The sequence below is a fragment of the Spermophilus citellus genome (genome assembly GCF_964194105.1).
Source record: "Spermophilus citellus genome assembly, chromosome: 15".
NCBI classification, from domain to species: domain Eukaryota; kingdom Metazoa; phylum Chordata; class Mammalia; order Rodentia; family Sciuridae; genus Spermophilus; species Spermophilus citellus.
Genome location: NC_138195.1, coordinates 36,363,471 through 36,390,802, shown reverse-complemented (window position 1 = coordinate 36,390,802; position 27,332 = coordinate 36,363,471). Strand labels below are relative to the sequence as shown.

Below are 27,332 nucleotides of genomic sequence, written 5' to 3'. Positions count from 1 at the left end.
ATTTTCATACTACAAAAGAAATTGAACCGTTAGTAGTAATGGATTTGACACTGAGAATTAAAATGAATGCTCAGAGATTGAAATGGGCAGTGAGCTAGGATGGAGATGGTAAAAGTGAGAGAGACAAAAATTATATATATATATATATATATATATATATACATATATGTATATATATATATACATATACATATATATATAAAATACATATATAGTATATATATGTATAGATATGTTTTCTCTCTCATATATATGTATATAAGATTGCAATAATGTGACATGCTGTAAAATGACTTTCTTAGGAATTACAAAACAAAAACAACCCCCCCTTTATCTGTACTTTTATAATTTAAATAGAATCCATATATATATGCTCCCATAAACCCAAAGGCATTGACGTAGCAAAGTACAGATAAAGGGAGGGTTGTTTTTGTTTTGTAATTCCTAAAAATGTCATATATATATATATATATATATATATATATATATATATATATACACACACACACACACACACACACACACACATATATATGCATGCATATAAATGAGAGAAAAATATATCTATGCATAATTTAAATAGAATCCATATATAAATGGACTCCATTTAAAGAAATAAGAAATAGCAGAATAAAGTGAAGTATAGCAAATCCCTTAGCCTACTCATTTAGGAAATTAAGAAATTCTGGTTATGATAATCACTTTTCTTTTTATAGCATTCTATATTTCAGAGTGCTTTTAGATATATTTTCTCATTTATAATAAGTTAGGCATGGTGTATACATTTCTATTTTATATGAGAAGACCTTGAAGATCACAAAGTTTAGGAAATTTTCCTAAGGACACATAGGTAATCAACAGCAGTGCTGGGGCTTATATCCTAATGGACACCCAATCCATTAAACTCCTCTGCCTTTCTCAGTTGTCTATCCTATATTTTAAAGGAATTTGCATTAGTTTGCATCTGAAGTTTTCATGATAAAAAGAGTAATTTAATTTCCTTTCACATTTTACCATTTATTCTATATCTTCAATGTTCTAATCTATGATATGGCATGAGCAAAACATCTGACCTGTTTCATAAAGATATTTCCCCTAGATCACCAATTTGGTACCTTCATTCCAGAAACTAGTGGAATGCATGGAAACAAAACAGCTATGACAAATGTGACCTTAACCATTAGTGAGATTTGCTTATGAAGTGGCATAATTAAACTAATGGAAATGCTCTGGTCTAATGGTGTCATAGACTGGTTTGACCTAAAGAAATGCTGTGGGGCTGGGGATGTGGCTCAAGCGGTAGCGCGCTCGCCTGGCATGCGTGCGGCCCCGGGTTCGATCCTCAGCACCACATAAAAACAAAGATGTTGTGTCCGCAAAAAATAAATATTAAAAAACTCTCTCTCTCTCTCTCTTAAAAAAAGAAATGCTGTGGAAATTATTAAGATATTAAAGGTATAGTTCATGAAAAAATAGCAGGCTGGTACCCAAGTCATCTTCATAAAATCACTATGCTGTGATTAATGTAAACAATGTAACTACAAAAACAATGTAAGTCCATTTAGGCTGAAGGAGTCAAATCACTTGTTCATTGCTGTCTTTATGTAGGTATACTTAAAAAAAAGTCTCATTAATCTCTAACAAAATAACATAAGTGGAGAGGAACTCAAATAAGTCTGAATACCATAATATAGACTGCAAAACTATTTATTTCCAAGTTGGCTTATACTGTACTAAAGAATGACTTTTTCCTTAAATAACAAAACTACTGTTGATTTTTAGTGATAAGAATGTCAAAAACATACGAAGGTTACCACTTTTAACATAATCATCTGCTTTCACGCCTTCAAACAGAATGGTCAAAATTTGTGTCCCATTGACCAGTAAGTTCTTAGCTACGGTCACAAAACTACTCTGCAATGAGGATTTGGATCTAAACTCAAAAATTAAATTTTTTAAATTGCCACTATTTTTTCTTAGAGTTTTAGTTTCACACACTTACACATACATACACAGAAAGTGTGCAAACAGCTATATTTTTGCTCCTAGAGATATGGCACATGGCCATTTTTAAAAATCATTCTTGTCATTGTCATTTCACCCATAACAGTACTTACTTGGGTGAAGTGCAAAAAACAAAACAAAACAAAACAAAACAAAACAAAACAAAACAAAACAAAAAAAAAACAGCTTCTTGCAAGTCTTTTCTATTTTTTCAAGAAGAGCATAGAAGAATCAATGACTACCCAGTAAAATTAAGAAAAAAAGCATGTTATAGCTTTCAATATTTTATCCTCTTAAGTAATTTTTCTATAATATCAAATGTGTAATCATGGCTATGGGGTGGTAATAGTGATAGTGGTGTGTGTGCGTGTGCTTAAAAAAATGTGTTAGAACTGCGGATGTTTAAAAGTTCTTCAACCATTTTTTAAGCCAGTTTATAAAATATGCATGGGCTACAGCTATGTTTTCAAGTGCTGTCTCTTTCCTCTCTTATATATACTTTTTCCATTTTTATCTGCAGGATAATAATCTTGTGCATTTCACTTGCAGAAATTAAATCATCAAATTTTCCATACACCTAAATCAACCTAAAGTTAAAATGTCTGTACCTCTGAACATAACCAAAAAAAAAAAAAAAAAAAGAAAGAAAGAAAGAAAAAGAAACATGTTAGAGTATTTGACAGGAAAGATTCAAAATAATTGGTTTATTTATTTAAGCAGAATGGTGTTTTGGATAATGAGGCTTCCAGGTAAGAAAGAAAGTAAGTGTTCTGACCAGGATTACATTTTACGGCTGTTGGTTCATATTATACTTATTCCAGGGTTCAGTAAAGGGATTCCAGGTATCAGTTATCAATTCAGCAATTCTCATGGTCACTCAGAGTGTCTGCTTCCTCAAGAGCCTCAAAGACAGGTAGTTAACCCTCTTCACAAATTAACTGAAAAGGGGTTTTCTATCTTAAGTCTGTATTTACATATTATTAAGTGCTTATGTGTCATGTATAAGCATCACATATCTGCTCATAATATCTTGGAGATTAAATTCATTTCAAACTCTACCTTATTGCCTTTTTTTTTGCATATTGACACCTCCACAACCATTTTTAGCATTGTGATGTTCAATCTGAAGGACTGTCACAGAACATCAGCAGAAGAGAAGATACTGATCCCACCCTGATGTCTAAGGAGAAAGTCAATGGAGTGAATATCATTGAGACGGTGAGAGCTTTTCCTACCATTTATGAAAAGATCTATCAAACATTTATCAAACGGTTGGACTTCAAGAGCATAATGAGCTGTCCACTTCTAGTTTATTCTTCCCTAAATACGTTTACCAACTTAATTGTTTGGGTCAGAAAATTCACAAAATAATTGTATGTTATCTATTTTTAAACATTTTACATAATATATTTTAAACATTTTACATAAATTTAATACTGTATGTAACCTACAGTATTAAAAGACAATTCAGATACTATATAATGGAGATATATATACTGAAAGATATGATATTCTAATATTTTAATTATATCATTAATACATTTGCATTCTAATTTTATATATATATATAAAATTTTTTTTAAAAAAGTATTTGTTTTTCAGAACAGTTTAGGTTCACAGTTAAATCAAGAGGAAGGTACAGAGATTTCACATTTGCCCTTTGCCCTCACATATGCACAGTCGCCCCCCCCCCGCCCCCGCCACCATCAACATCATGCACCAGAGTAGTATATTGGTTAAAAATTGATAAATCTACATGGCCATCTCATTATCACTAAAAGTCCATTGTTTACACTAAGGTTTATTCTTGAAATTGTACATTCTATAGGTTCAGACAAAGGAATAGTGGCAGGTGTCTACCATTATAATATTATATAGAGTATGTTGACTGCCCTAAAAGTCTTGTGTTCATTTATTCATCCCTCTCCTTCCTGCCAAGTACTGACAGCCATTGGTCATTTTACTACCTTTTTAGTTTTACCTTTTCTATAATATTATGTAGGTGAAATCATCAAATATATAGTATTTTCAGACTTGATAGCTTATTTCATTTTAGTGCTGAATAATATTTCATTGTTCAGTTTATTTATCCATTTGCTTACTGAAGGACATCTTGGATAAGCATTTTGTAGTTTCTTCATGTATATATAATGTGTGTGTATGTGTGTGTGTGTGTGTGTGTGTGTGTGTATGTGTGTATTTTCCTCTAAATATTTCAATAGGTTTATACCAAAATATTTCATTTTTGAGGGGGATAATGCAAATGATATTGCTTTTTAAATTGCAAATTCTAATTCTTTACTAGTATGTAGGAAAAAGTTTGACTTTTGTATATCAACCTTTATTTTGCAAATTTGCTTATTAGTTATAGGAAATTTTTGATCAATTTTTTAGGATTTTTTTACATAGACAATTTTGTTTTCTGTGAATAAGAATAGTTTTACTTGTTCCTTATCCATGAGTATACATTTATTTCTTTTTCTTGTCTTATTGAACTAGCTTAGACTTCTGTCCTATATTATTTGTTTAGGTATGTTAGAAGGGAGTTTTAGCCAACATAGAATGACTTTCTTTTTCTTCAAGGGTTTGGTATTTGGCAAAGCTATCATGGCCTTTTTCAAAGTGGTATAAAAGAGAAAGAATCAAGGAATTCCTATCACTGAAACATGTTCTTGAAAATAATGTATTGATTTTGTCAGTAAGAATAGAATGAACTTGGGTTTTAATTCTAATTCTAATCCCAATTTATCTATATCATGTTGGACAAGTTACTTAGTCTCTCTCAGTTTTTCATCTGATAATTAAAAAATTAATATCTTCCCTGCTAATGTTGTTCTTTTGTGAATTAAATAAGATGCATGTGAGGTTTCATAGAAAAATATAAAGAAGTGTACAAATGAAAGACTCTTGACCTTGCATGATTTCAATCAGGTTAGCATCTGCCTTTTCTTTTATTCTCCCTGTACTTGTTCATTTGATATCAATAAGTGATCAAGAGGGATAAGTGAGCAAGAGGGGGTAGATTTTTGCACAAAATATTTATCACTTGCATGAATAAGTTTAAATTATCATTCTTAAGACCTAAGACCTAGTAGTCTTTAAAAACTTGTAACATAATAAGGTCAAAATATACTTTAAATTTTATTTAGAAGGTAAATGAGCAAAAGAGTTCATAGGAAATGTATTAGTAGAATATAAATTTTTCTGAGTCTAAGAATAATAACAGATGAAAATTTGCTTGCTAATTAAAACTTATTTTATAATAGGTTAAATATTCAGAATAAAAATAATAACTGCTATTCTCTTTCTTAAGATAACATGATAAACATTATTACATTTTTGCTGTCTTGATAAGATACAGTTTTAAGGCAATAATAAATGAAAGGGAAGATTGTACCATGCTAAAAATATCTCCAGGTTAGTAAATTCAGATTTTAAATCTGCAAAAGAAAACTACAGGACTCCTTTTGTGATTTTAATATAGAATTTATAAAATTTTTCTATGTATTATACTTTGTTATAGAGTATAATAAAATGAGCAATGATCTTTAAAACATTGTAAAATTGGCTCTTTAAATATCATATGTGCAATCTCACTCAGAAGTATAAGGTTTAAATTACTTGCTAGTTGTAGCCTTACCTTAAGGCTCACATTAGATGTATATTTCTTTTTTCTGTGTGCAGCAGAACAGAGTGTTATTTTCATCAGTAAAAGAAGGGTTAACTCCTGAATACATCTACAGATGCAAACTAACTTGAAAGCTGTGGTGAAGAAAGCATCTCTCTACAAGCTCATAATCCTTCTGTCTGACATTTCTGTTAAACAGGCCAAAGTTTTTGTACATAACTTATCTGCAGTATGTGAGACGACTTGGACTTTGGGACTCCATCAGACATTCCTGTTACTGCTAATAATTGGAAGATGGCTTCTACCTATTGGAGGTGCCATCACTCGAGACGAGCTCTCAGAACTTCTCCTTATGTTTGTGGGAACAGCTGCTGACATACTGGAATTTACCAGTGAGACTCTGGGATTAAATAATGTGAGGTAAGTACTGCAGTGCTTCTTTTCAAGGTTAGTACCATGCACCTCTCTTTCTGTTAATTTGTATCTCGTATGAACAAGAATTTGAGTATTTCATATGTTCAATGTTAAGATAGTACAATTTGTAGCTATTTAGATACATGCTTGGAACTGATATGATGTTTATAGTATTTCTACCACTACTACCACTACTACTACATAAAGGAGATTTCTACCAGATAAAAGGACGCATAATATGGCTTGTGAATGAGAACAGAAAAGCTATGCATGCTTGTATGACTATAGGTCAAGTGGGGCCATTTTATGGGGAAAACTTCTGTAGTGGAAAAATCATCCCTAATTCCTCTTTCACATTACCAAGTACCAGGAACTGATTGTAAAATCCTCTCCTAGAGCACAGTGTAGCTGTAATTCCAAAAGACATGGAGAACTCTCTCTCTTCTTCAGTTGGAGAATTTACATTCCCTTGTGTGAATGTAGAATGGGGCAGATGAAGTTTTATTTTACAAAATTTTATTTTTAGTCAGTTTTGTTCAAAGCGCCCAAAGGCTTTTTGGTGTAGATGCCTATAAATTAAAACTTATTGAGTTGGTACTTTTATTTTTGCCACAAGCAAATAAACTCAGAATCCATGATCACATCTGTTTATGGAACTACTTTCTTCCCATTAGGGATTTAAGTCTCAGTGCCTGAATGTACTTTAAGCTTGGGTTGTTTTGCACTATGCTATAAAAATAAATTGGAATGAGGCTGGCTTTTAATGCTACAGTTTACTTTATGCTGTGTTTCTCAAACAACATAACATAAAGCTGAGCAAAATATACTAACTTATTGAGTAAACTTAATATCTCAATTATAGTACAAATTATATTTATAACCATTGGTTATCTTTATAAGATCATTTCTTGTTTCATTTATATTAATTTTTCTTTTCGATTATTAAGTTGACATATTCTTTTAAAAAGAATCAAATCTAAATTGGTACATTGTCTTCAAAGTGTTTATTTCTGTAGTTTTAATGCCTTATATTTTGTCTGTGACTTACACTGTATAATTTATTTTTAAGTAGTTTAATGATAATTATAACACAATGTGATTCTAAGAAAAATGTGAAAATATCATGACAAATCACATAAAAATAATAAATATCTACAGTGACAGGGACATGACAATACAAGGATAACAAACTATAGCTTTCTAGAAATAAATATATACATGTTAAATATTTAGGGAAATGGGGGCGGATATGTTTTACAGGCCAGTCATAAAAATCTGAGAAATACCAAACTGAATTATTAGACTCTTTATGAGTCCCATCCAGAAATGACATCAAGAAGCAATTTATAGATCTGTGGTTGCCAATAAATGTTGACTATTAAATAAGTTTATTTAATTCCCCAGTCTCAAAAAAAAAAAAATCTTTGAAAATCACGAGGCCTTTTTTCACCAACAATGGATTTCTTGGGTAACATGTGCCAGGCAGGGTGCCAGGCAGAGAATGGGTAGCACACGGTGAATGGTGAGGCAAGTGCTGCATGAAGGATGCTCAGTTCTACCCAAAACAAGTCTATTTCAACTCAGTGAGGATTTAGGTAACACATGATATTTCAGGATATTTAAATCCCCCGATTCCTTTCGGGGTCTGCATATCGCTCTGAATACTTTCACAAATGTCTATTTTTGAAATTTTTAAACATGTATCATATTCCAAGCAAGCTATATCTACAGGTTCTACATATGCAGATAGAAAATATTTTAAAATGTATATATAGTGAACATATTCAGACTTTTTGTCTGGTCATTTTTTTCCCTAAACCATACAGTGCAGCAACTATTTACATAGCATTTACATTATATTAGGTGTTGTAAGTACTCTAGAGATGATTTAAAGAATATGGGAAAATGTGCACATAATATCTGCAAATAGTATGCCATTTTATATAAGTTTTAGTGTGTTTAGTGGCCTTTTGTAATCTCTATTCTACTCCCATGTACCTCCATTACTCAAATGTCCTCTACACCCAAAGTCAAGTCCTAAAGTATATCTAGAATTTTTCTCGTCTCCTAAAAGCCAGCTTCCAGGGTCTGATTTCCTGTCTCAAGTCCTGCCTTTACTATAAGAATTGACACTGTGAAATGTCTGTCTTTCAAAGGAGATCTTTAATCTCTTCCCACTGAGACATAGCCTTCTTCCTTTATCAGGGAGAATAAACTAATGTTTAAGAAAAGATGTTTATAATAAATTGGTTACTTCATTGTGGTTTGTTCAGCATAGCTTATTATTATGACATTTTATTTTCTCTTATTTTATTCTATATTTTGAGCTGACATTTTTAGAAGAAAGCCTACAATACAATAATGAGGTATGAGAACTACATCACAAATATGTCATATATATATTTGTTTGTTTTTTTTTTGGTTTTTTTTATTGATTGTTCAAAACATTACAGAGCTCATGATATATCATCTTTCATACATTAGACTCAATTGGGTTTTGAACTCCCATTTTTACCCCAAATACAGATTGCAGAATCACATCTGTTACATACTCACATTATTGCATAATGGCATATTAGTGACTGTTGTATTCTGCTACCTTTCCTATCCCCTACTATCCCCCCTCCCCTCCCCTCCCCTCCCATCTTCCCTCTCTACCTCCTCTGCTGTTGTTCAATTCTATCCCCTTTTCCCCCCTCCCCCTTGCCCCTCATAACCTCTTATAATTTTGTGTATCATTGAAGGTCTCCTACCATTTCCATATGCTTTCCCTTCTCTCTCCCTTTCTCTCCGGAAGGAAGAGCATGAGGAAAAGACTAACAGTATATACTTTTTTTACTTGAGAAAGGGCCTCACTGTTTTGCTAAGGTTGTCCTGGAACTCACAAGTACTTGGGATCATAGGAGTGAACCACCATGCTCCACCTAAATCTCTTTCCTATATTTTAAATAATATGTCAGATATAATTTTTGAAGAATAAATCAATTTACTCCTTTGGCACAACTAAAGTTCATCTGATTAATTTTATGAATTTATCTAGGTGTCTAAATCTTATGATCTTACAATTTTTTTCTAACAGCTTTATGGAGTAAGAGTTTAAACACCAAAAAGCTGAATTATTTTAATTCTAAAGTCTAATGATATTATCAAATTATAAATTTGTGGCACCATAAATAAAATCTAGATTTAGAATATTCTCATTACTCTAAAAAATATTATAGCTATTTGCCATCAATTTTCACTTCTGCCACCCACCATAAGCAACCACTAACCTACTTTCTGCCTGCACAGATCTTTATGTTTTAGAAATTTCATGTAAATGGAATTATAAAATAGGTATTCTTTTTTGTCTTTTTTTTTCATTTGGCATAATGTTTTAGGGTTCATCCATGTTAATCTTTCTGGTTCTTGTTTTAATTGTTGCATACTATTCCATTTTATGCATGTGCCACATTTGTTTATCTGTTTAGTGGATATATATGTGCATTACTTATAGCTTTATGCTATTAAGAGTGATGTTGCTGTGAACATTCATTTACCAACATTTCCATATGTTTTCATTTCTCTCCCATAATTACCTAGAAGTAGAAGGACTAATTTTATTTTACGTGCATATTTAACTTTAAAAAAAAAACTGTCACAGTGTTTCTAGAGTAGCTTTACCATTTTATATTCCCAACCAGTAATGTATGATAGTTCCATTTTCTCCATATTCTTGCTCAGACTTTTTTTTTTCATTTTGGCTCTAATTTGTATTTAACAATGAACATTATTCATTATCTTTGCACATGGTTATTAGCTACTTATATATCTTTTTTGAAGTGCCTATTAAAATTTTTGCCCACTTTATTTTATGAAGGAGTATACCAGGGATTAAACCACAGGGTGTTTAACCACTAAGCCATATCCCCAGACATTTTTATTTTTTATTTTGAGACAGGGTCTCACTATGTTGCTGAAGATTTGAAGTTGTGATCCTTCTTCCTCAGCCTCCCCAGTCACTGGGATTAGAAGTGTGTGCCACCAAGCCTAACAAATTTTTGTTCATTCAAATTGGACTATTTTATTAGTGAGCTGTAACAGTTTTAAAATATATTCTAGATACAAGTCCTTTATCAGTTATATAAATGCAAGTATCGATACCCATTATTCCACTTATTTTTATAATGTTATCTTTTGAAGAACACAGTTTAAAAATTTTGATGTCCAAAGCTGTCAATATTTTCTGTTTTCTATCATGCTTCTTGGTATCATATCTAAGAAATAATAAATCAGAAATTAAAAATTAAAAATCAAAAATACCTTCTCTTCAATTTTTTAAAGGAACTTTTGAAATTCTTTTATTTATTTTTATTGTCCAATTTGACTTCATTTTTGTGTATAGTGTGAGGTAAGTTTCCAACTTGCTTTTTAAAAAATATTGTCATTGTCCCAGCCCTGTTTATTGCCCGAGCTGGGATTAATTGTTCCAACAATATTTTTTTTTAAATATTCTTTTCCTATCATGTTGACTTGGCATCTTCATCAACAATCAATTGACCACAGATGTTAAGGGATTTTGTCTGGACTTTTTATTGTGTTCCATTAAACTACATGTTTGTTTTTATACCAAAGCCACACTATCATGATTACTGTAGCTTTACTGTCACTTTTGAAATGAGATACTTGAAGTCCTCTGACATTTCTTTTCATAAAAAAAAAAATGACTTAGCTATTCAAGGTCTTTTGCATTTCCTTCAAATTGTCATGATTACCTTATTCAGTTCTAGCAAAAGCAAACAAAATAAAAAGAAAAATTTGTGGCCTTGATAGGAAATAACTAAATCAGAGGGTAAGTTTGGGAAGAGTTGGTATCTTGTCAATATTATGTCTTGTTGTTGAAACGTCTCATTTTTGTGTAAAGATGTTCCCTAATTTGTCTTAGTAACATTTTGCTATTTTCAATGTACAAGTCTCACGCTGCTGTTCCAAAATGTTTTTCTCCTATATATTTTATTTTTTGAATGCTCTTGCTACACAAGCACTTTCTTAATTTCATTTTCATATTTTCATTGCTATAGACACAATTTTTTTGTATGATGATTTTGTACCCAGTAACTGTGCTAAATTGCTTATTTGTCCTATGCCTCAATGTGTTCTACATATAAGATCATTTGTGAATAAGGACAGTTTTTATTTTTTTCTAATCCATATGACTTTAGTTTCTTTTTCTTGAAATAGTGCACAGCAAGAAACTTTTTTTCAATATTGAAAAGAAGTAATGTGTGAATATTTCAATCTCAAGAGATTAATGTTTTGTCTATTAAGGATAATGTGAGGTTAAGTTATACATAGATCATCTTTATCAACTTGACTAAATTCCCTTTTATATTTGTATTACTGGAAGTTTTTCTCTCCCCTTATAAGTGTTTATGGGTGTTGAATTTTGTTAAATCCCTTTACTGCTTTTTTTTGAGATGATTTTGTTGTTCTTTATTCTATAAAAGTTTATTATATTAACTAATTTTTAGATTTTAAACCACTCTCAATGTATTTTTAATAAATTCTACTTAGTTATGTTGTATACTCTTTTTTAAATGTTCCTTGGATTCAGTTTGCTAACATTTTGCTAATATATATATCAATGCTCCTGAGGAATATTGATTTCTACTGTTCTTTTTCTAACATCTTTCTCTGGCCTTTGTATCTGGGTTATATTGACCTTATTAAATACCCCAGGAGCATGCTCTCCTTTACTTTGAAAAATTTTGCTATTTCTTCTTTAAGTATCTTTAAGTATTTGTATAATTATACAAATACTTAAAGAAGAAATAGCAAAATTCACCTAGGAAGACTTCTGGGCCCAGGCTCTTCTTTATAGAAGTTTTATATGTTGTTTGTTTTAATATTTATTTATTTTTTTAGTTGTAATTGGACACAATACTTTTATTTTATTTATTCATTTTTATGTGTTGCTGAGGATTGAACCCAGGGCTTCGCATGTGTTAAGTGAGCACTCTACCGCTGAGCCACAATCCAGCCCGTTTGCTTGTTTTTTAATTCGCCAAATCAAGATCATTGATTCTAATAGGTCTATTTATATATTCTCTTTCTTTAGTTAATTTTGGTTGTATTTTTCTTTCTAGATGTTCAGTTTCATTTGTTTCTAATTTATGGCATAAAATTGTCCATATTATTCACTTACTACATTTTAAAGTCTATGGAATCAGTTGTGATACCCTCTTTTTCATTTCTCGGTTTGGCTATTTGTCATTCTCCATGTTTTTCCTAGAGGGGAGTTGTTTACTTGTTTGTTTTGTTTGGTGGTATTTACTGATTTTGTCAATCTTCAAAAATAACCAGCTTTTGATTTTATTGATTTTCTCTATTTTCATTTTAATCATTTCTGCTCTGTTGTTTGTTTTATATCTTATGCTTGTTTAGGATTTAATTTGTTCTTTTTTTTTTCTAGTTTCTAAATGTGGAAACTTTAACTATTGATCTGAGACCTTCTTTCTTTCCTCATAAACATCCAAAGCCATCCATTTCCCTTTACGCAGTGCTTTTCCAGTGCATTATAAATTTTGACAAATTATCCTTTTGTTTAATATAATTCAAAATATTTTGCAGTTTCTCCTGTGATTTTCCCTTGTGTATTTATAAAAAAGAGATTTAACTTCAAATATGTGGATATTTTCCAATTTTTTTTAAAAAATTACTTTTATTATAGTCTGTAAATATAATTTAAAATGATTTAATATTTTTAATTTATTAAGATTTATTTATCTAGGATATAGCCTACCTCACAGAATATTCTATGTGTGCTTGAGAAAAATGTGTATTTACTTGTTTAGACTTTCTCATAGATTAATACTAACTTTAGTTCCAGCAAAGCACATCAATATTTCTCCATTTGATCACAGCTCTATAGCTTCATTTGCTTCCTTACCCATAACTCCATTTCATCCCCCTTCTTTTTGCTATTATGGTTGTGCATATATATGTCTTTGTATGCTACAAACCAAACCACATAGTTATGTCATTATTATTCTTTATAATCTTTTGTTTTTTTTTAATTTTTTTATTGAGAGAGGAGAGAGAGAGAGAGAGAGAGAGAGAGAGAGAGAGAGAGAGAGAGAGAATTTTTTAATATTTATATTTTAGTTTTCGGTGGACACATTTTTATTTTATTTTTATGTGGTGCTGAGGATAGAACCCAGCACCCTGTGCATGCCAGGTGAGCACGTTACCGCACGTTACCAGACCAATCTTTTGTTTTTTTAAAAAAATAAAGTTAAGAGAAGAAGCTATTTATATGGTCATATAATATTTCATATGTCTTTTCTGTTTTCCACTAGATTTTCTATTTTGATACTCTTCATTCCTTCAGGTGGACTTAAATTACTGTCTAATGTAATTCCCTTCATCAGAATGGACTTCATTTAGTGTTTCTTCTAAGGCAAATGGGCTAATTAACACACTCTTCTGTCTTTCTTTACATGGAAATGTGTTTATTTTGTCTTGATGTTTGAAGAATAGTTTTGTTGTAGATGAAATTCTTGGTTTACCACTTTATTTTTCTTTCAGGATTTATATATACTATCCCATTGTCTTCTGATCTTCACTGTTTCATATTAGATATTAATCATTAGTTATTTTGTTGGTATCCCGCACATGATGAATCAATTTTCTCTTCATTATTTTCAGGGTTTCTTTTTCTCTTTGTCTTCTAGTTGTTTGACTGTGATATACCCAGGTGCATTTCTCTTTGCTTTTCATCTTTATAAGGCTTTGTTGAAGTTGGATCTGTAAATTATTTTCTCTTTAAGATATTTCAGCCATTATATCTTTAAATAACTTCCTTGCTCTGTTTGCTTTTTCTGCTGGGAATCCTATTAAAAATGCACATCCTTGACCATGTTCCATCAATTGATTTTTCTTCAATCTGTTTTACTTGCTGAACTTCAGATTTGATAGTTTCCATCGATTTATCTCCCAGGTCACTGGTTCTTTCTTTTTCCATCTCAAATCTAGACATAGAGTAAAAAAATCAGAGTCTGTCTAGTGAATTTTTCATTTCAATTTATATATTTTCAACTCTAAAGATTCTCTTTGATAATTTTATATTTTTGCTATTTCATTATTAGATTTTTTATTTAAGTCACTGACATCAGATATTCCTTTCATTTATAAAACACAATTCATTCTTTCAACTATACTCATTGTCTGTTTTGATGTCTTTTTCTGCTGACGTTACTGTCTAAGCCCCATTAGGGTGAGTTTCTACTGACTGTCCCTCCACTGCAGTGTAATTATAGGTCCCACATTTCTACATTTTGCATTTCACATACTTTCTTTGTGGAAAACTGAACATTTTCAAACTTCCCCATCATCACCTCAGGTTTCTTCCTTTGTTGCTTTAGTTTACCTAATCCTAGGAATCTACCTCTCCTTGGATTGCAATCACTGATGTCTCAGGTTTTTAAAATTCTTAGTTCTATTTTTAGCTTAGCATTCCAGTGGCCACATCAAAACTTGTGATTAGTTGGTAATTTGGGCAGAGATTGTCATCAAATACTGATCCTTTATGATTTCTACCCTCTGATCTGTGTATGGATTGAGTAGCACATTTAAAGTTCAGGAAGATTCCAGGTATACTTCATCTTTTAATTTAAACTAGATCCTTCTGGGTCTTCTTTGCACTGCCAGCGATTTCTTAGTCAGTCACCATACAGGAAGGAGAACTTATCTAGGCTCTTTATAGCTCTCTCACTTTGACCATGTCTCCATGATATTTAAAGTTAGCTTATCATTCGGCTGTTGCACAGAGAGATCCACCCGTGGAGTTGAAACAACCACAGGGATTCATGACAAGTTCTTTGTAACCCCGAAGGAAGGATTTCAAATCTCACACATAATAGCAGGAAGGAGTTTATCAGAAGGGAAAGGAAAAATGAATAAAGACACTGTCAAGGACAAAAAGTAGAGTGGGTGGTTCCTCTCAGAAAGGAGAGAGTCAATTTAGACCCTCATTGTCCAGTTTCATTCTAGATTCCCAGGGAAGTTTCCAGAGAGCCTCACCCAGATCCACTTCATGTCATTTGACTGGCAGCAAATTTGCTTCAGACTTTCAAGTTCTTGCTGTGTGTGGTCTAACCCCATGGAGGGGAAATTTTACTATTATAGTGACATTCTGACGATCTAAAAGCAACCCGGGGTTACCTTGGTCTGGGCCGACTGGTTCTAATTGGAACTTGTTCTTACGGATTTAATAGTTGGTAGGCTTTTGCTTCTGATTCTTGTGTCTTTCTGAATTCTGAAATCTGGTCTGCATAAAGGTCACAAAAGTTCCCCCTTTATGGTAACTTGTGTTTATTTTTATTGACAGGGTAGGAGCATTTGAGCCTGCATTTCTTCTACAAGATAAAAGGTTGTTTGCTGAGAAATGTACTACATCCTATTGACTTAGGCTAGGGCAGGGCCAGATTAGCTTTGATTCTTCTTTTTTTTTTCTTTTCTTTTTTTTTTTTTTTTTTTTTAAGAAAAGCATGTGGGAGTCAGCACAGTAGACCCCGTCTACAGAATTTACTCTTAAATTCATGTTCCCACCTCTCACATCTGTCTGCTACCTATCAATCCCAAGTGGGATTGCAACCTCAAAATAGAAGAGCTGTGGATTTTCCCTTCAATTTCCAAGGAAGTTTGTTACTTATATTGACCACACCTCTGAGTGTGAGATTTCATACTTCTTTCCAAACCTCAGGCCACAAGGGGCCTCTGGTTTTCATCGCCAAGCACTTTTTGGTAAAACTACCATTCCTACTGATCAAGATGGTCTTAACATGTTCACAACTTGAATTAACTTTGTGTGCTTTTACTGCCTAGAGTCCAGGGCTTCCTTTTTCCTAGAGCTTTTATTTAAAAAAACAAAATTGAAATTGTAAATCTTTTCTCCATCTCTTTGAGATGTAAATCTTCTCCCAGAATCTTGAGGGTTGAAAAGCCAAGAATGTCTTTTTCAAGGATCTAAGAGCCAGGTCTTTTAAATGCAGTAATGTATATAGTAAATGTAAAAAATATCATGAAGAAAGATAAATTCCAGTCTATGTGTCAGTGTAAGAGCACAACACTAATACATGACAATTAGCAAACAGAAATGATCTAATCACATTGATCAACCTCCAACCTGAACTTTTCCACTAGCTTGCCCCAGTGCTTAAAAAATCCTACCTTTTGTTTCAGCAGAGTTGTGTTCAATCTATCTCCTGAATTAATTCTTCCTTGCCTGTTTAATTCCGTCCAGTGCAATTTTTCTTGAACACAGTCAAGCTGAAGATATGACAATATCCATGAGTAAAAATGCTGCAGATTCTCCCTGCTCTTTACTTGAAGTCCGACATTTTCATGAATAAATGCTAATCAATTTGTTGTTTGTCTCTGGTTGCATTCCATAGCCTGGAATGGTTATTTTTGACAATTTGTCTGGTGTTATACTTACTTGTTGGGGGAAAGATTTACCGACCTTTTGACTTTGCTGTACCCACCTTCTGACATTGTCATGAGTCTGAATTCCAATATCATTTCCAGAAGGAGTTTTGCTTGCCATTCATAATTTGGAAATCATTGTGCAATCTTTTGCTGAATATAAATCATTTACAAAGAAGAAAATCTATTTTCATAACATTACTGGTATTTCATTGTATTTTAGTACACAAAGAAGAATCTTACTGTATTTTTATTGTATTTTTTCTTAATTTCTCTTTATTTTGTTTAATGAGACATTTCTTCGAAGCTAGTTTACACTTTGTTTTCTTTCTTTTTCCTTCTCTCATGTATTTCTTATTTTCTTTATGTTTTTTGTCAAGTGACTTCTTAAAAGCTAGCTAAATTTTCTTCACTGATTATCATTGTTTATAAGAATATTTATATTTCCAGAAAGAATTAGTTAAGCAAGTTGGAAAAGTATGACTTTATTTTTAATTTGCAGCCCAGGATGGGGTGCTGATCCACCAAATGCCAGTTTTTATCCTTCCAAGTAGAAAACTGATACATCAATAATCATACTTCTCAAGTTCTTTTTCTCTTTATGAAGGCCATTGCCTGCCATGCTCCTCAGTTGACATGCATGAAGGGGGATTATACACATGGAACCATGGTGGATAAATCCACCCCCAAGTTCCTTTGAAAATCTTGACTTTTGCAACTTTAGCTCAGTGATTTATTTTCATTCCAACATTTAACCTTTTTGAGTAATTTCACTGTGTGATTCAATAATTCATATTTGTCTGCTTTAAAATTTTCAGACCCACTGTTACAATGTGATTTTTTTTAATTTTACCAATATCTTTCCCAATACCTATATTCTTCCGTATTTTATATGTGGATAGATATATATGTGTAAAAATAAACATTCATTATTGCAAGGTTAGGGTAAGGTTAGGCTATAATTTGTCCCTATTTCCTAAGAGGATACAATTGAGACATGAAAGAATATAAGAAGCAAGTTAACATCATCAGCTTTATCATCATCATCAATAATAATAATAACAACAACAAGAATGTTAAGAACTATGTAATGTTTTGAACAACCAACAATAAAATAAAAAAAAAACAAAAACAAAACAAAACAAAAAAAAGAATGTAATGCCTATTTGTCATTTGCTGTGTGCCAAGAAGTTCTTTAATGAGTTATTTAGCACTTAAAGTAGCCCTATGAGCTGAGACTTCCATTATCTCCATTTTATAAGAAAATATATATATATAGTTTGAAAGTCTCAAAATTACCTGTAATAAAATAAAACTGACTTGCAGGGTTCTCTCACACTTAACCTGTGTTAGGTGTTGTTCCAAGATCTTTCTATCTTTAACATAGTAAAATAATACACTTAAAACAATCAAATAAAATCTAATAGCTATTGTTATGGTTATCCTCATAGTGCAGATGGGTAAAATAAAGCATGCAGATGCTACACTACTTTTATATATTCATGTAGCTTATAATTGATAAAGCCAGGATGAGAGTCCCTCATCCTATTTCTCTGGAGAGAGTGGGAGCTGACATTTAAATTCTGATCACTTTCTACTAGATCCCATGCATTACCACCACATTCTACTGCCTTGCAGACAAATTGCATATGAGTTTTTATGAGAATTATTGAAGTTTGGGATTGCAAAAGACTTCAGAAGTGACCATCTTAGGAAAAATCTATTTTGCATCTACTGAAAAGTCCTCTCCAAAACATTAACAAGTTCTTCTGTAGGTCTATTTGAAAAATCATATTACAGGATATATGGATTTAAGTAGCAACTTATTCAGGTTTGAGTTAATATTATTAGAAAGTATTTTCTTCTGTTGTGATGAAATTTGGGTTCCTACAGATGCAACCAGATGCTTTGAACCTGAATTGTCCCTGTGAAATCACAGATATGTTTACTTTCTTTTCCCCATTGTAGCCCTTTAAACATATTAAATAAAACTTTAAAGGAAACTTGTATGGTTTTCAGTTTCTTAAGCAATCCACATCTAATACAACTCCAAATTCCCTTACCATAGTTGTCTCTCCCCATTGGAACAAATAAATTTACAAATTTACCATGAAGCATAATACATAATATTTCAGGTGTGTTCTGAGTATTATAAAATAGAGTAGGGTTAAAACTTTCCATTCCATTCCTGGAAATAGCATAATGTAATGGTAGAAATTTTCTGCTCTTAATTCTTAAAACCATGTTACTTTAGACAATGTACCTTGATTCTCTATGACTCAGTTTCCTCCTTAGTCAAATGTGAATGATAATTATGCCTACTTTGTAGAGTTGATATGAGAATCAAGTGAGATCATGAAGTGATCATTTAGAAAACTGCCTATTACACAAGTCTCAAGGTTGGAAACTACAGGTAACATTATTTTAAAATCCAGGCACTTATTGTGTATAGAAAATGAGTATAGATACAGATGTTACAAAGAGAGAAATATGATGTCCACGTTCCAAAGGCACTTCCAGTTAAAATTCTAGATTTTATATTTCTTGTGAGTTGGCCAATTGCATTTGATTTTGGAAAATCATAAATCAGTTCACCCTGTGGATTTATAATTATGTAAGAGTAAGGGAAAACCCTGGAGCCTTTTTCAAAGCTGCTTCTGAAATGCTCTCTCTTCTATCCTTTCTTTCTAATTTAGGTTTATCCAGTTCCATCTTTTGGAATTCTGATTGTGTCTTTCTAATTCCTGATTTTCTGCCAAAGTTCCTAGTCACATGTGCCTGTGAGAAGCCTTTCTCCCATCAGTGTTGTCAACCTGGCCCTTGATGGAATGTGAAGTAGAACAGAATCAGAGAAAGATCTTGCAGCAACTCATCAGAGGACTCCTGGGGAGTCATTTACATAGTTAGGAATCAGCCTTAAAGTACTCACACCCAGAACATTTCTTAATTTTGTTAATAGGACCGTTTGGGAAACTTTCTCCAGGAAGCTTTTTATAAATCCAAATGTCTATCATCAATTTATGTGGCATCACCTGCTTGGTTATCCAATTCTATTTCTAAAAAGGAAGCAGATGAAATAAGTTTAGAGCAGTGCAATTGTTCACAGAGAACCTGTGCTGATTCTTGGTAATTACTGTCTTTTTCTATAAGGGTTCTCAGAAATCTTTTGAAGAATCACTTGTATAATCTAAATAGGCATTAAAACTAATGGGCCTTTTGTATTTTAAGATATATTTCTGCTTCTTTTTGGAAGTTGAGGCTTTTTTTTTTCCTGTCACCAATATTGTCTCCACCATTAACTGCCAAGACGGATCACGATGGCTCAGAAAATCTCATTTACAAATTCTCTCAGAGTTTTGAAATTTTATTTTTCAGGGTCTCAACACTTGAAGAATTTATCCCTCACAATCACCCTATTAAGTTTGGTTTCAATTACTCTTCCCCGATGCTTTTCTAGCCCTCTCCAGTTGAAAATCTCTCTTGACAAAAGAGAAACAAAAATCTGTTGTTCATCACTGACTTCAAGTTGATAACTTCATTTGTATTCTTGCTAAAAATAAAAATGACATTGGTACTTTTAAAATATTCTTTGCATTTCCATTACCCCTATTCTTTCTGACTTTAGTCTTCTACACCATTTTCTTAGCTCTAATATATCTGTATATTGGCCCAAGCACAGGCCCTTGTGTATATTTAATGATTCCTTCAATAAATGTATGTTGAGTCCTGAGCTGGGAAGTAGCTCAGCAGTAGAGTGCTTGCTTAGCAAGCATGAAGCCTTGGGTGTGCGTGTGTGTGTGTGTGTGTGTGTGTGTGTGTGTGTGTGTAACTATATCTATATATTTATATCTACAGCCTGTTACTTTCCAGGCACTGTTCTAGACACAGAGGATACAGCAGTAGATGAAATAGACATATTCCTTGTTTTACAGTCCAGTATCTGGTATAAGTCTTTATTTATCAAATATTTATTTATCACCCCATTTTTTTCCACCTAAAGACACTTTTCTTTTACATGCTTAACTTTTTAATTTTAAGCATTATCTTACCCTTTGGGAGACATTTTCAATTAGACACTTATAATCCTGGAAGAATCATCAGCGTCTCCCCCTGAAATTTCTTGAAGTCAGACCTCTCAACATCCATGTCAATATCTAACATTTCCTCCTTACACTTCTCTCCCATAATGTTTCCATTCTCTTGTAAAACTGATGAGCAGTGTGGGAACAAGGGGTTTTGTCATAATTCATGCTTATATTGAGTGTAAGTTTTAGATTTTTTATGTTTCATTTCTTTTTCATTATTCCTTTATGCATGGATTTTTTCATGGATTTATTATATCACCTACATATTTTTCCAAGTTGTAAGAGGTTTATTAAGAATAGATTCATATGTGGGTTGAGAAACTTTCTCTATTCTGCATGTGATCATATGTTTTATTACTAATTTAAAATTTTGTTGCATTCTAGGAACAACCCTAAGCTAGTCTGTATCATCCTTGCTTTATGGACATGGAGTATGTTGCAGTTTCCACTGGACCTGGCAGGTAAACGTCTTGATAATTATGCAAAGAAACATCAGATTAAAACCCTTGATTGCAAACTCTGCTAAAGTTAATGAGACAATTGAGAGAATTATCATTTTTGATATTCCAGAGTTAGTTACAGTTCAGCTTAGGAGGAAAGTAGATGGAAACATTGGAAAGCCATGAGTGGATCCACTGATGCATAATGAGCTGAAGATAGTTCAGTGGACAATCACACAACTTTATATTCACTAAAATAATGGATCCACCATTTATGATCTGTAAAATCCCCTGAAATTTTTTTAGTGTGTCTGTGGCTCAGTTTCTTCAACCATGAAATGTAATTATAATCATGACAGGGAGGGTTGATGGCTCTTGTGATAAACATAGAGTTTTTATAAAGAGTCTAGCAAGTTGCTGGCGTAAAAGTAGTATCTCTTTGATATTCGTAAGGGATTATTTTTGTTCCTAAGTAAGAGCCATGTATTGGGGGAATAATAGATATTTGAGGGCCACAAATGAAAAATTAAAATTTTTCTCCATGGCAGCCCTTGTATTGACATTTGATTTTACTTGAATCCATATATAAACCTTAAAGACTTTGCAAGAAGCAAGGTCTTTCCTGGACAGTTCATAGTAGTAAGGATGTACAGATGCTTTGCCCAACATGGTAGCCACTTGCCACGTGTGGCTCTTCAAATTTAAGTTAATTAAAGTTAAATAAAACTATTGGTTTAGTTCTTTAGTCACACTAGCCACATTTCAAGTGCTCAAATGCCACATGTGGCTCCCATATTAGATATGGATATGGGAGTAAAAATGTGGAAATTTTTACCATCCCAGAAAGTTCAGCTGGACGGGGTTGACATGGAGCCATACCACAGCTTTTTGGTACCATGGAGTTTTGCAATTCTGCTGGGTAACTCCTCACTTTGGAGAAATTATGGGATTTAATTATTACATTTTTCTTAGTCTGGCTTTTTTTTAAAATACTCTATCTGCTGGTCTCAGGGTTAGAATGAATCCTTAGGACAGGCATATTTAACTTTTTTTCTGTCTTTTTTTTCAGTTCACTTTGATAAGCTCCGATAACTGAGACCATTTTAGATCTTAGCTTCCACTTTGCAAAACAAACTTGTCATCAGAACAGATGGAAAGAGTTGCTGGAACTTTTTCAAAAAACCAAAACCTAATTACTAATTAATAATGACAAACAATTATATTCTAACACACACACACACACACACACACACACACACACACACACTGATTTTGTTAGATTGTGCCCTAGAAGGTGCACAATCCTTATTAATCAACTGACAGAATATTAGCTGGTCATCTGGTCTGCTGATAGAATATTCAGGCCCATCACTGTTAGTACCCAATAATAATTTTAGGGCCCTCTTAGAGCCACTTCTGGACTCTTACTTCTTAGGAAAAGCTGTTACTGATTTTTATGTTGGTTTTTCTTCTGTCATTCACTATGCTTATCCTCACCCTCTCATATCTTGTGGTTTATAGCCTTGCTAAGAAATTTTTTATTTAAGAAAGAAATTTTGTGAATTTTCAGGGGTGATAATGTTATGCAGCTGTTAGAAAAACAAAGACCAAATGTTACTTCTGACTAAATCACTATTGTATTTTCCAACAAACAGTACATTATGTTCACCCATATCAAAGCAGCTTCATAATATTTGCAGGCTCCAGTAAAGGAATGCATTCTTTGTTTGAAAACTCCAAATGGAAGGCTTCATTATTATAAAAGGATTATTTTCTGTCCTTGACCCTGAATTAAATTTACATTTTAGAAATTAAAACAAAAAGGTTCATCTGTTGATTGGACCTCCTTTTGTACAACTGGAAAATCAGTAATTATATCCAGGCTTTCTAGGAAACTGTGAAACAAAAGCATAAGAAATTAGGACAAAATAAAATAACAATGGCATTTATTTGGACTCTTCCCCCATTAGAAAAATGTGTTTGACATGAATTAAATTTGAATTTGATTATAAGCGCTTGGATTTTCACAGCACATTTTACACATATGACTGAGTCAGTCAGAAAGAAAATAGGTAGATACTAATGAGAAGTTCTAGAATGATCTGACTCAGGTACACTTTGTCAAATTTAACAGTCAAGGAAGCCACTCATCATTCCAAAGGGAAGATTGAATGAGAGAGGGAAGAGAAGCAGAGGTGTCATTTCTAATTAAAACAAAATGAACCAATGAGTAGAAAACCCTGTCCTCACACAGTTTTCAAAGGAAGAAACTGAGGCAAGAAATAAGCTGTTCATTATCTCGCAGCCAGACTCCCCAAGATGAGGCCTTGAGTCCACTTCTGAACAGTCATCCTACAGTGCAGGCCTCCAAGACACACATGGCAGTCTCCTTAATTCTTTATTCTCTGTTTAACACTCTATTTAACTGAGGCTTCCTCAGAGTGAGATCTAGAGGCTGATTTGAAATTTTTTTTTTTTTCAGTTAATGAAACCCAAGCATTGGGAAGGACCAGAGAGCTTTCACCTGTTCCAGACAAAATTAAATCAGAGTTATTTCCCACCATTTACTAGTAGAGGGCCCATGGTTATTGACTTGTCTGATTTCATCTGTCTTCCATTTCTACATTTAAGAGAGGTACGCTCATGGGTCTGTCTTATGTTTTCAGTACATCACATCGAGTGCCCCTTGGCTGTGACAAGGCGGGGATACATCAAGCAGTTCTTCTGCCAGTGCAGTTCCTCTTTGTGGAACATCGGAATCAGCATCTTCATACAAGATGGCCCGTTCCTTGTTGTGAGGCTCATACTGATAACCTATTTTAAAGTGATAAATCAAATGCTGGTGTTCTTCGCGGTGAAGAATTTCCTCGTGGTGGTGTTGCACCTCTACCGCCTGGTGGTGTTGGCCTTGGGATTCCGTGCTTCCCTGAGGCACCCGTCAGAGGGCCCCAATGCACAGCACAGATACCTGGCTCAACCCTCTGGGTCAAAGGAAGGCCTGTCCATTCCTTTGCAGGCCTCCCCAGTCACCTCGGAGGACTGCCATCTGACACCATAGTGATTTCTTCTCTGCAGCATGCAGCTACAAATTTTGACTTTTGGTTTCTTCTTACAGACGTGTACACCTTCTTCTTTTCCCCCAGTCTTTGCATATGGTAATTTTCAAAGAAACAACATGAATATAGTTAAGTGATCTTAAGTCAAAGCAGAAGAATTTTCTCTTTTTTTGACGGAATGGAAGGAGCATTTGATTAGTGGCTATGGCTACAACCTCCTTGTGATGGTATCAGATGTGATAGTTGTTCAATAGCTAAGTGATTTGTTTGTGTTGAACTGTTTCAAAAGCTATGGACAGGGTTGCCGTGACATGCCCTGGAAAGATTTAGTGCAGACAAACTGTCGCAGCTGTTACCTGAAAATATAGAAGCTTTGAACTTTGGCTGCATTGTCAGACTATCTCGTCTAATCTTTTCTGCAATGTCCCTCTGACATCAAAAAATGTACATTCAGTGAATGCAGAACAAATGAGGGAAAAGTGCCTTTAAAATTACCTCATTGTGAGCTGGAAGCAGAGAAAATCTCTGCCCAGCTTCCATATCATACAGAGCTGTATTCATCGCTACACAGGCCTTCCCACGAAAATCATTTTTCTGGGCTGATGTGGTATTCTGTCATGGCACATATGGTCTTACAGAAATGTTATTGCTTTTGGCTTGGGTACTACAAAATTCACAGCAAGCCATTTCAGTTACGTATCTACTGGTTGCAAAGCAGCAAATACTGGTAAAATGCTAGAATAGTCACAATTTCCACTCTGAATACGATTTGCAGCATTTATTCATCAGTGTTTTTCTGAACCCACTTTACCGTTTTCTGTATTGCCAAGTCGCATCATGTGTGCTGAACCAGGACAGCTCAGGAGCCATGAATAAAGGTGTTTTGGGTCCTTAAGTGTTACCATGGTTTCTGGTGTCTGTCAGCAGCAGCAAACATAGCTGCAGCTCCTTGAATGGCCACCACTGAAACTGACTTGGGCTTTGGTCTCCAGAATGTGGGGATGGAGGGTTGCATCAGCCCCACCCACTGCCCTTGACGGATGCTGGTGTCAGTAGCAACCTACCATCGCATCCTGGGAATCAGGAAATGCGGTTCATTTGCTCACACTGGGACTTCGTTTTTCCACTATTGAACTAGCCATTCTTTCCCTTTATACATCTCTGTACTCTGTATGATTCTTTTAAAGTGATTGTTGTATTTAAAGATAGAGTGTAAAAATTTACTTGGTCATATAGCAATAATTATTTGAGGCAAACAATTCCAAAACGGTTCTTTGAGGGTTCAAAGAATAAGTCTTCCTATACTAGTATGCTTAGAAATTCAAAGGGACATTTAAGGCAGGGTATGCCCTTGATTGGGTGTGGCCTGTTGACAACTGTTTGGGACAATTTTATGTACAAATCTGGGTGTGACATGATACCCATTTAAATAATTAGATAAAAAAGTTTTAGAGACATATACTGTTTTTATGCAGAGCAATGTATATTTTCCAATAAATTCTATTTCTTTTCTTCCTCGTGCTTCTATTTTTAACATGATTGTAAAATTACAGATGAATTGAACAGAATACATTTATAATTTTGCACAATAATTTTATACAAGATCAGGAAATTATATTTATATGAAATACAGAACTTGACAACTTTTAAGGGCATGTTATTTAAATTGCTTAGCAATGGAAAGCAAAATAATAACTGCTATTTATAAAAATGCCTCAGCAGAATCTGTTTTTGTGTTGACTATTTTATGTTGAATACTTTCTTCCACAACATGTATGTGCTGCTTATTATTGCAGATTTGCCCATGGCATACTTTTCATGTTTTAATTTTTTTTTTTATTCCAGCAAAACAAACATTGAGCCTCTAAAAATAGATAAAGTATAAAGTAGTACGGCTGTTGCAAAGATATTTTTAAGTGCTTTCAAATCTGAGACTTGGCTTGGTTTCTGAATGAGTTTCTAGTGTTTAAATAAAGTATTTTGTAATTAGCACTTCTCCAAAGGCCTGGGAAAGAAAAAGCCTGTCCAAAAATCTGGTTTTATTTAGAGTGCCAGGAAGTCAAAGAGCACCAGGACCATCTAGGCAATTAATGGTGGCAAAAATAGACACATGTTTTGCAAGTTTTCCCAGGAAAATCTGCTAAGGGCAGCATTTGTTAACCTAATTGCCAGTACTCCCACTCCTAAAGACTGACTGCTTTTACAGTGGGGAAAATAAATCTATATTTGTTTAGTTAATCTGAAAAGATCCCTAAGCCCAGGTTGTATCACTGATGAAAAATTAAAAATGTACTAATTTGATTGTATATTTTTATTATAAACTGCTAAACATTGTAATGTTGAAGACTTTCAAGTGTTTGCTATACAGTGGCTAGACGTCAGTTATCTCCTATATGTTGACACCTTAGGACTTGTTTCCAGTTTATTTCTAATAAGATAATATCTCACATCATCTATATAGTGTGATACAAGCCATGTCAACTCCCAACCCCAGATACAGCACATTCCAATTCCCAACCACTGAAGAAAAGGGGTTATTTGTTGTTGTGGCTGTTGTTGCCATTGTTGTTATTTAACTGTTTGATTTAAGCTCAATCCCACATCCTTTCTACAAATACCATTTGTGAGAAAATCACATTGTATCTGTTTTAATAATACTGTTGTGAGAAAACCACACTGTATCTGTTTTAATAATACTGTGCAGAAACACCTCTTTTACCATCTCTTGTGTTTTCTTTGCCCTTTTGGAATTAATCTCAGATGACATGATGGCATGATAATATTAGTAAACTGTTTTTCCTTTGATTATTCTGTTAATTTTTATGTAAGTTGTGATAACAAAATAAAAACCTTGAATTGGTCAAAAACATCTTTTCTAATCTTCCAGTGAAGAGTCTTAGATAAATTCCCCCGTTGGTTCTGTTGTTCCACTCGACCTTATATAGCCATAAAGATACAGCCAAGAAATATCAGAATTGACCATTGTAAAATTAGATATTAACTTGTTATTTGAAAGAAAAATTTCAGAGCTCTGGGGCGGCAAGAATTGGAGATGCACATGCTCTAGGATTTCTACCAGCTTTCAGAGTTGAATGTTGATGCTCATCATCTTTGACATTTAATGTTGATAACTCTTAACCAGTTCTCCTGTTACAAGAGAGAAAGAACTGCAAGATCCAGGCTGTCTCCCTTCCATCTTCTCCAAGGAAGTCTAGTTAAAGATTCTGCAGAGCCTTAGAGA

At 33.3% G+C, this 27,332-nt stretch overlaps 1 protein-coding gene across 2 annotated transcripts in view; it reads left to right on the top strand.

The window, feature by feature from the left end:
* Window positions 1-24,093, top strand: part of TMEM26 (transmembrane protein 26) — a gene marked incomplete at its 3' end in the record, with an annotated part of 42,470 nt that extends 18,377 nt beyond the window's left edge. For both annotated transcript variants that reach the window (XM_081267299.1, XM_081267298.1), the window contains exons 3-6: window positions 3,112-3,222; window positions 5,832-6,052; window positions 20,980-21,056; window positions 23,702-24,093. In XM_081267299.1, coding sequence (XP_081123425.1) covers window positions 3,112-3,222; window positions 5,832-6,052; window positions 20,980-21,056; window positions 23,702-24,093 — 801 coding nt within the window. The remainder of the gene's footprint in view (window positions 1-3,111; window positions 3,223-5,831; window positions 6,053-20,979; window positions 21,057-23,701) is intronic.
* Between the last annotated feature and the right edge of the window lie 3,239 nt (window positions 24,094-27,332).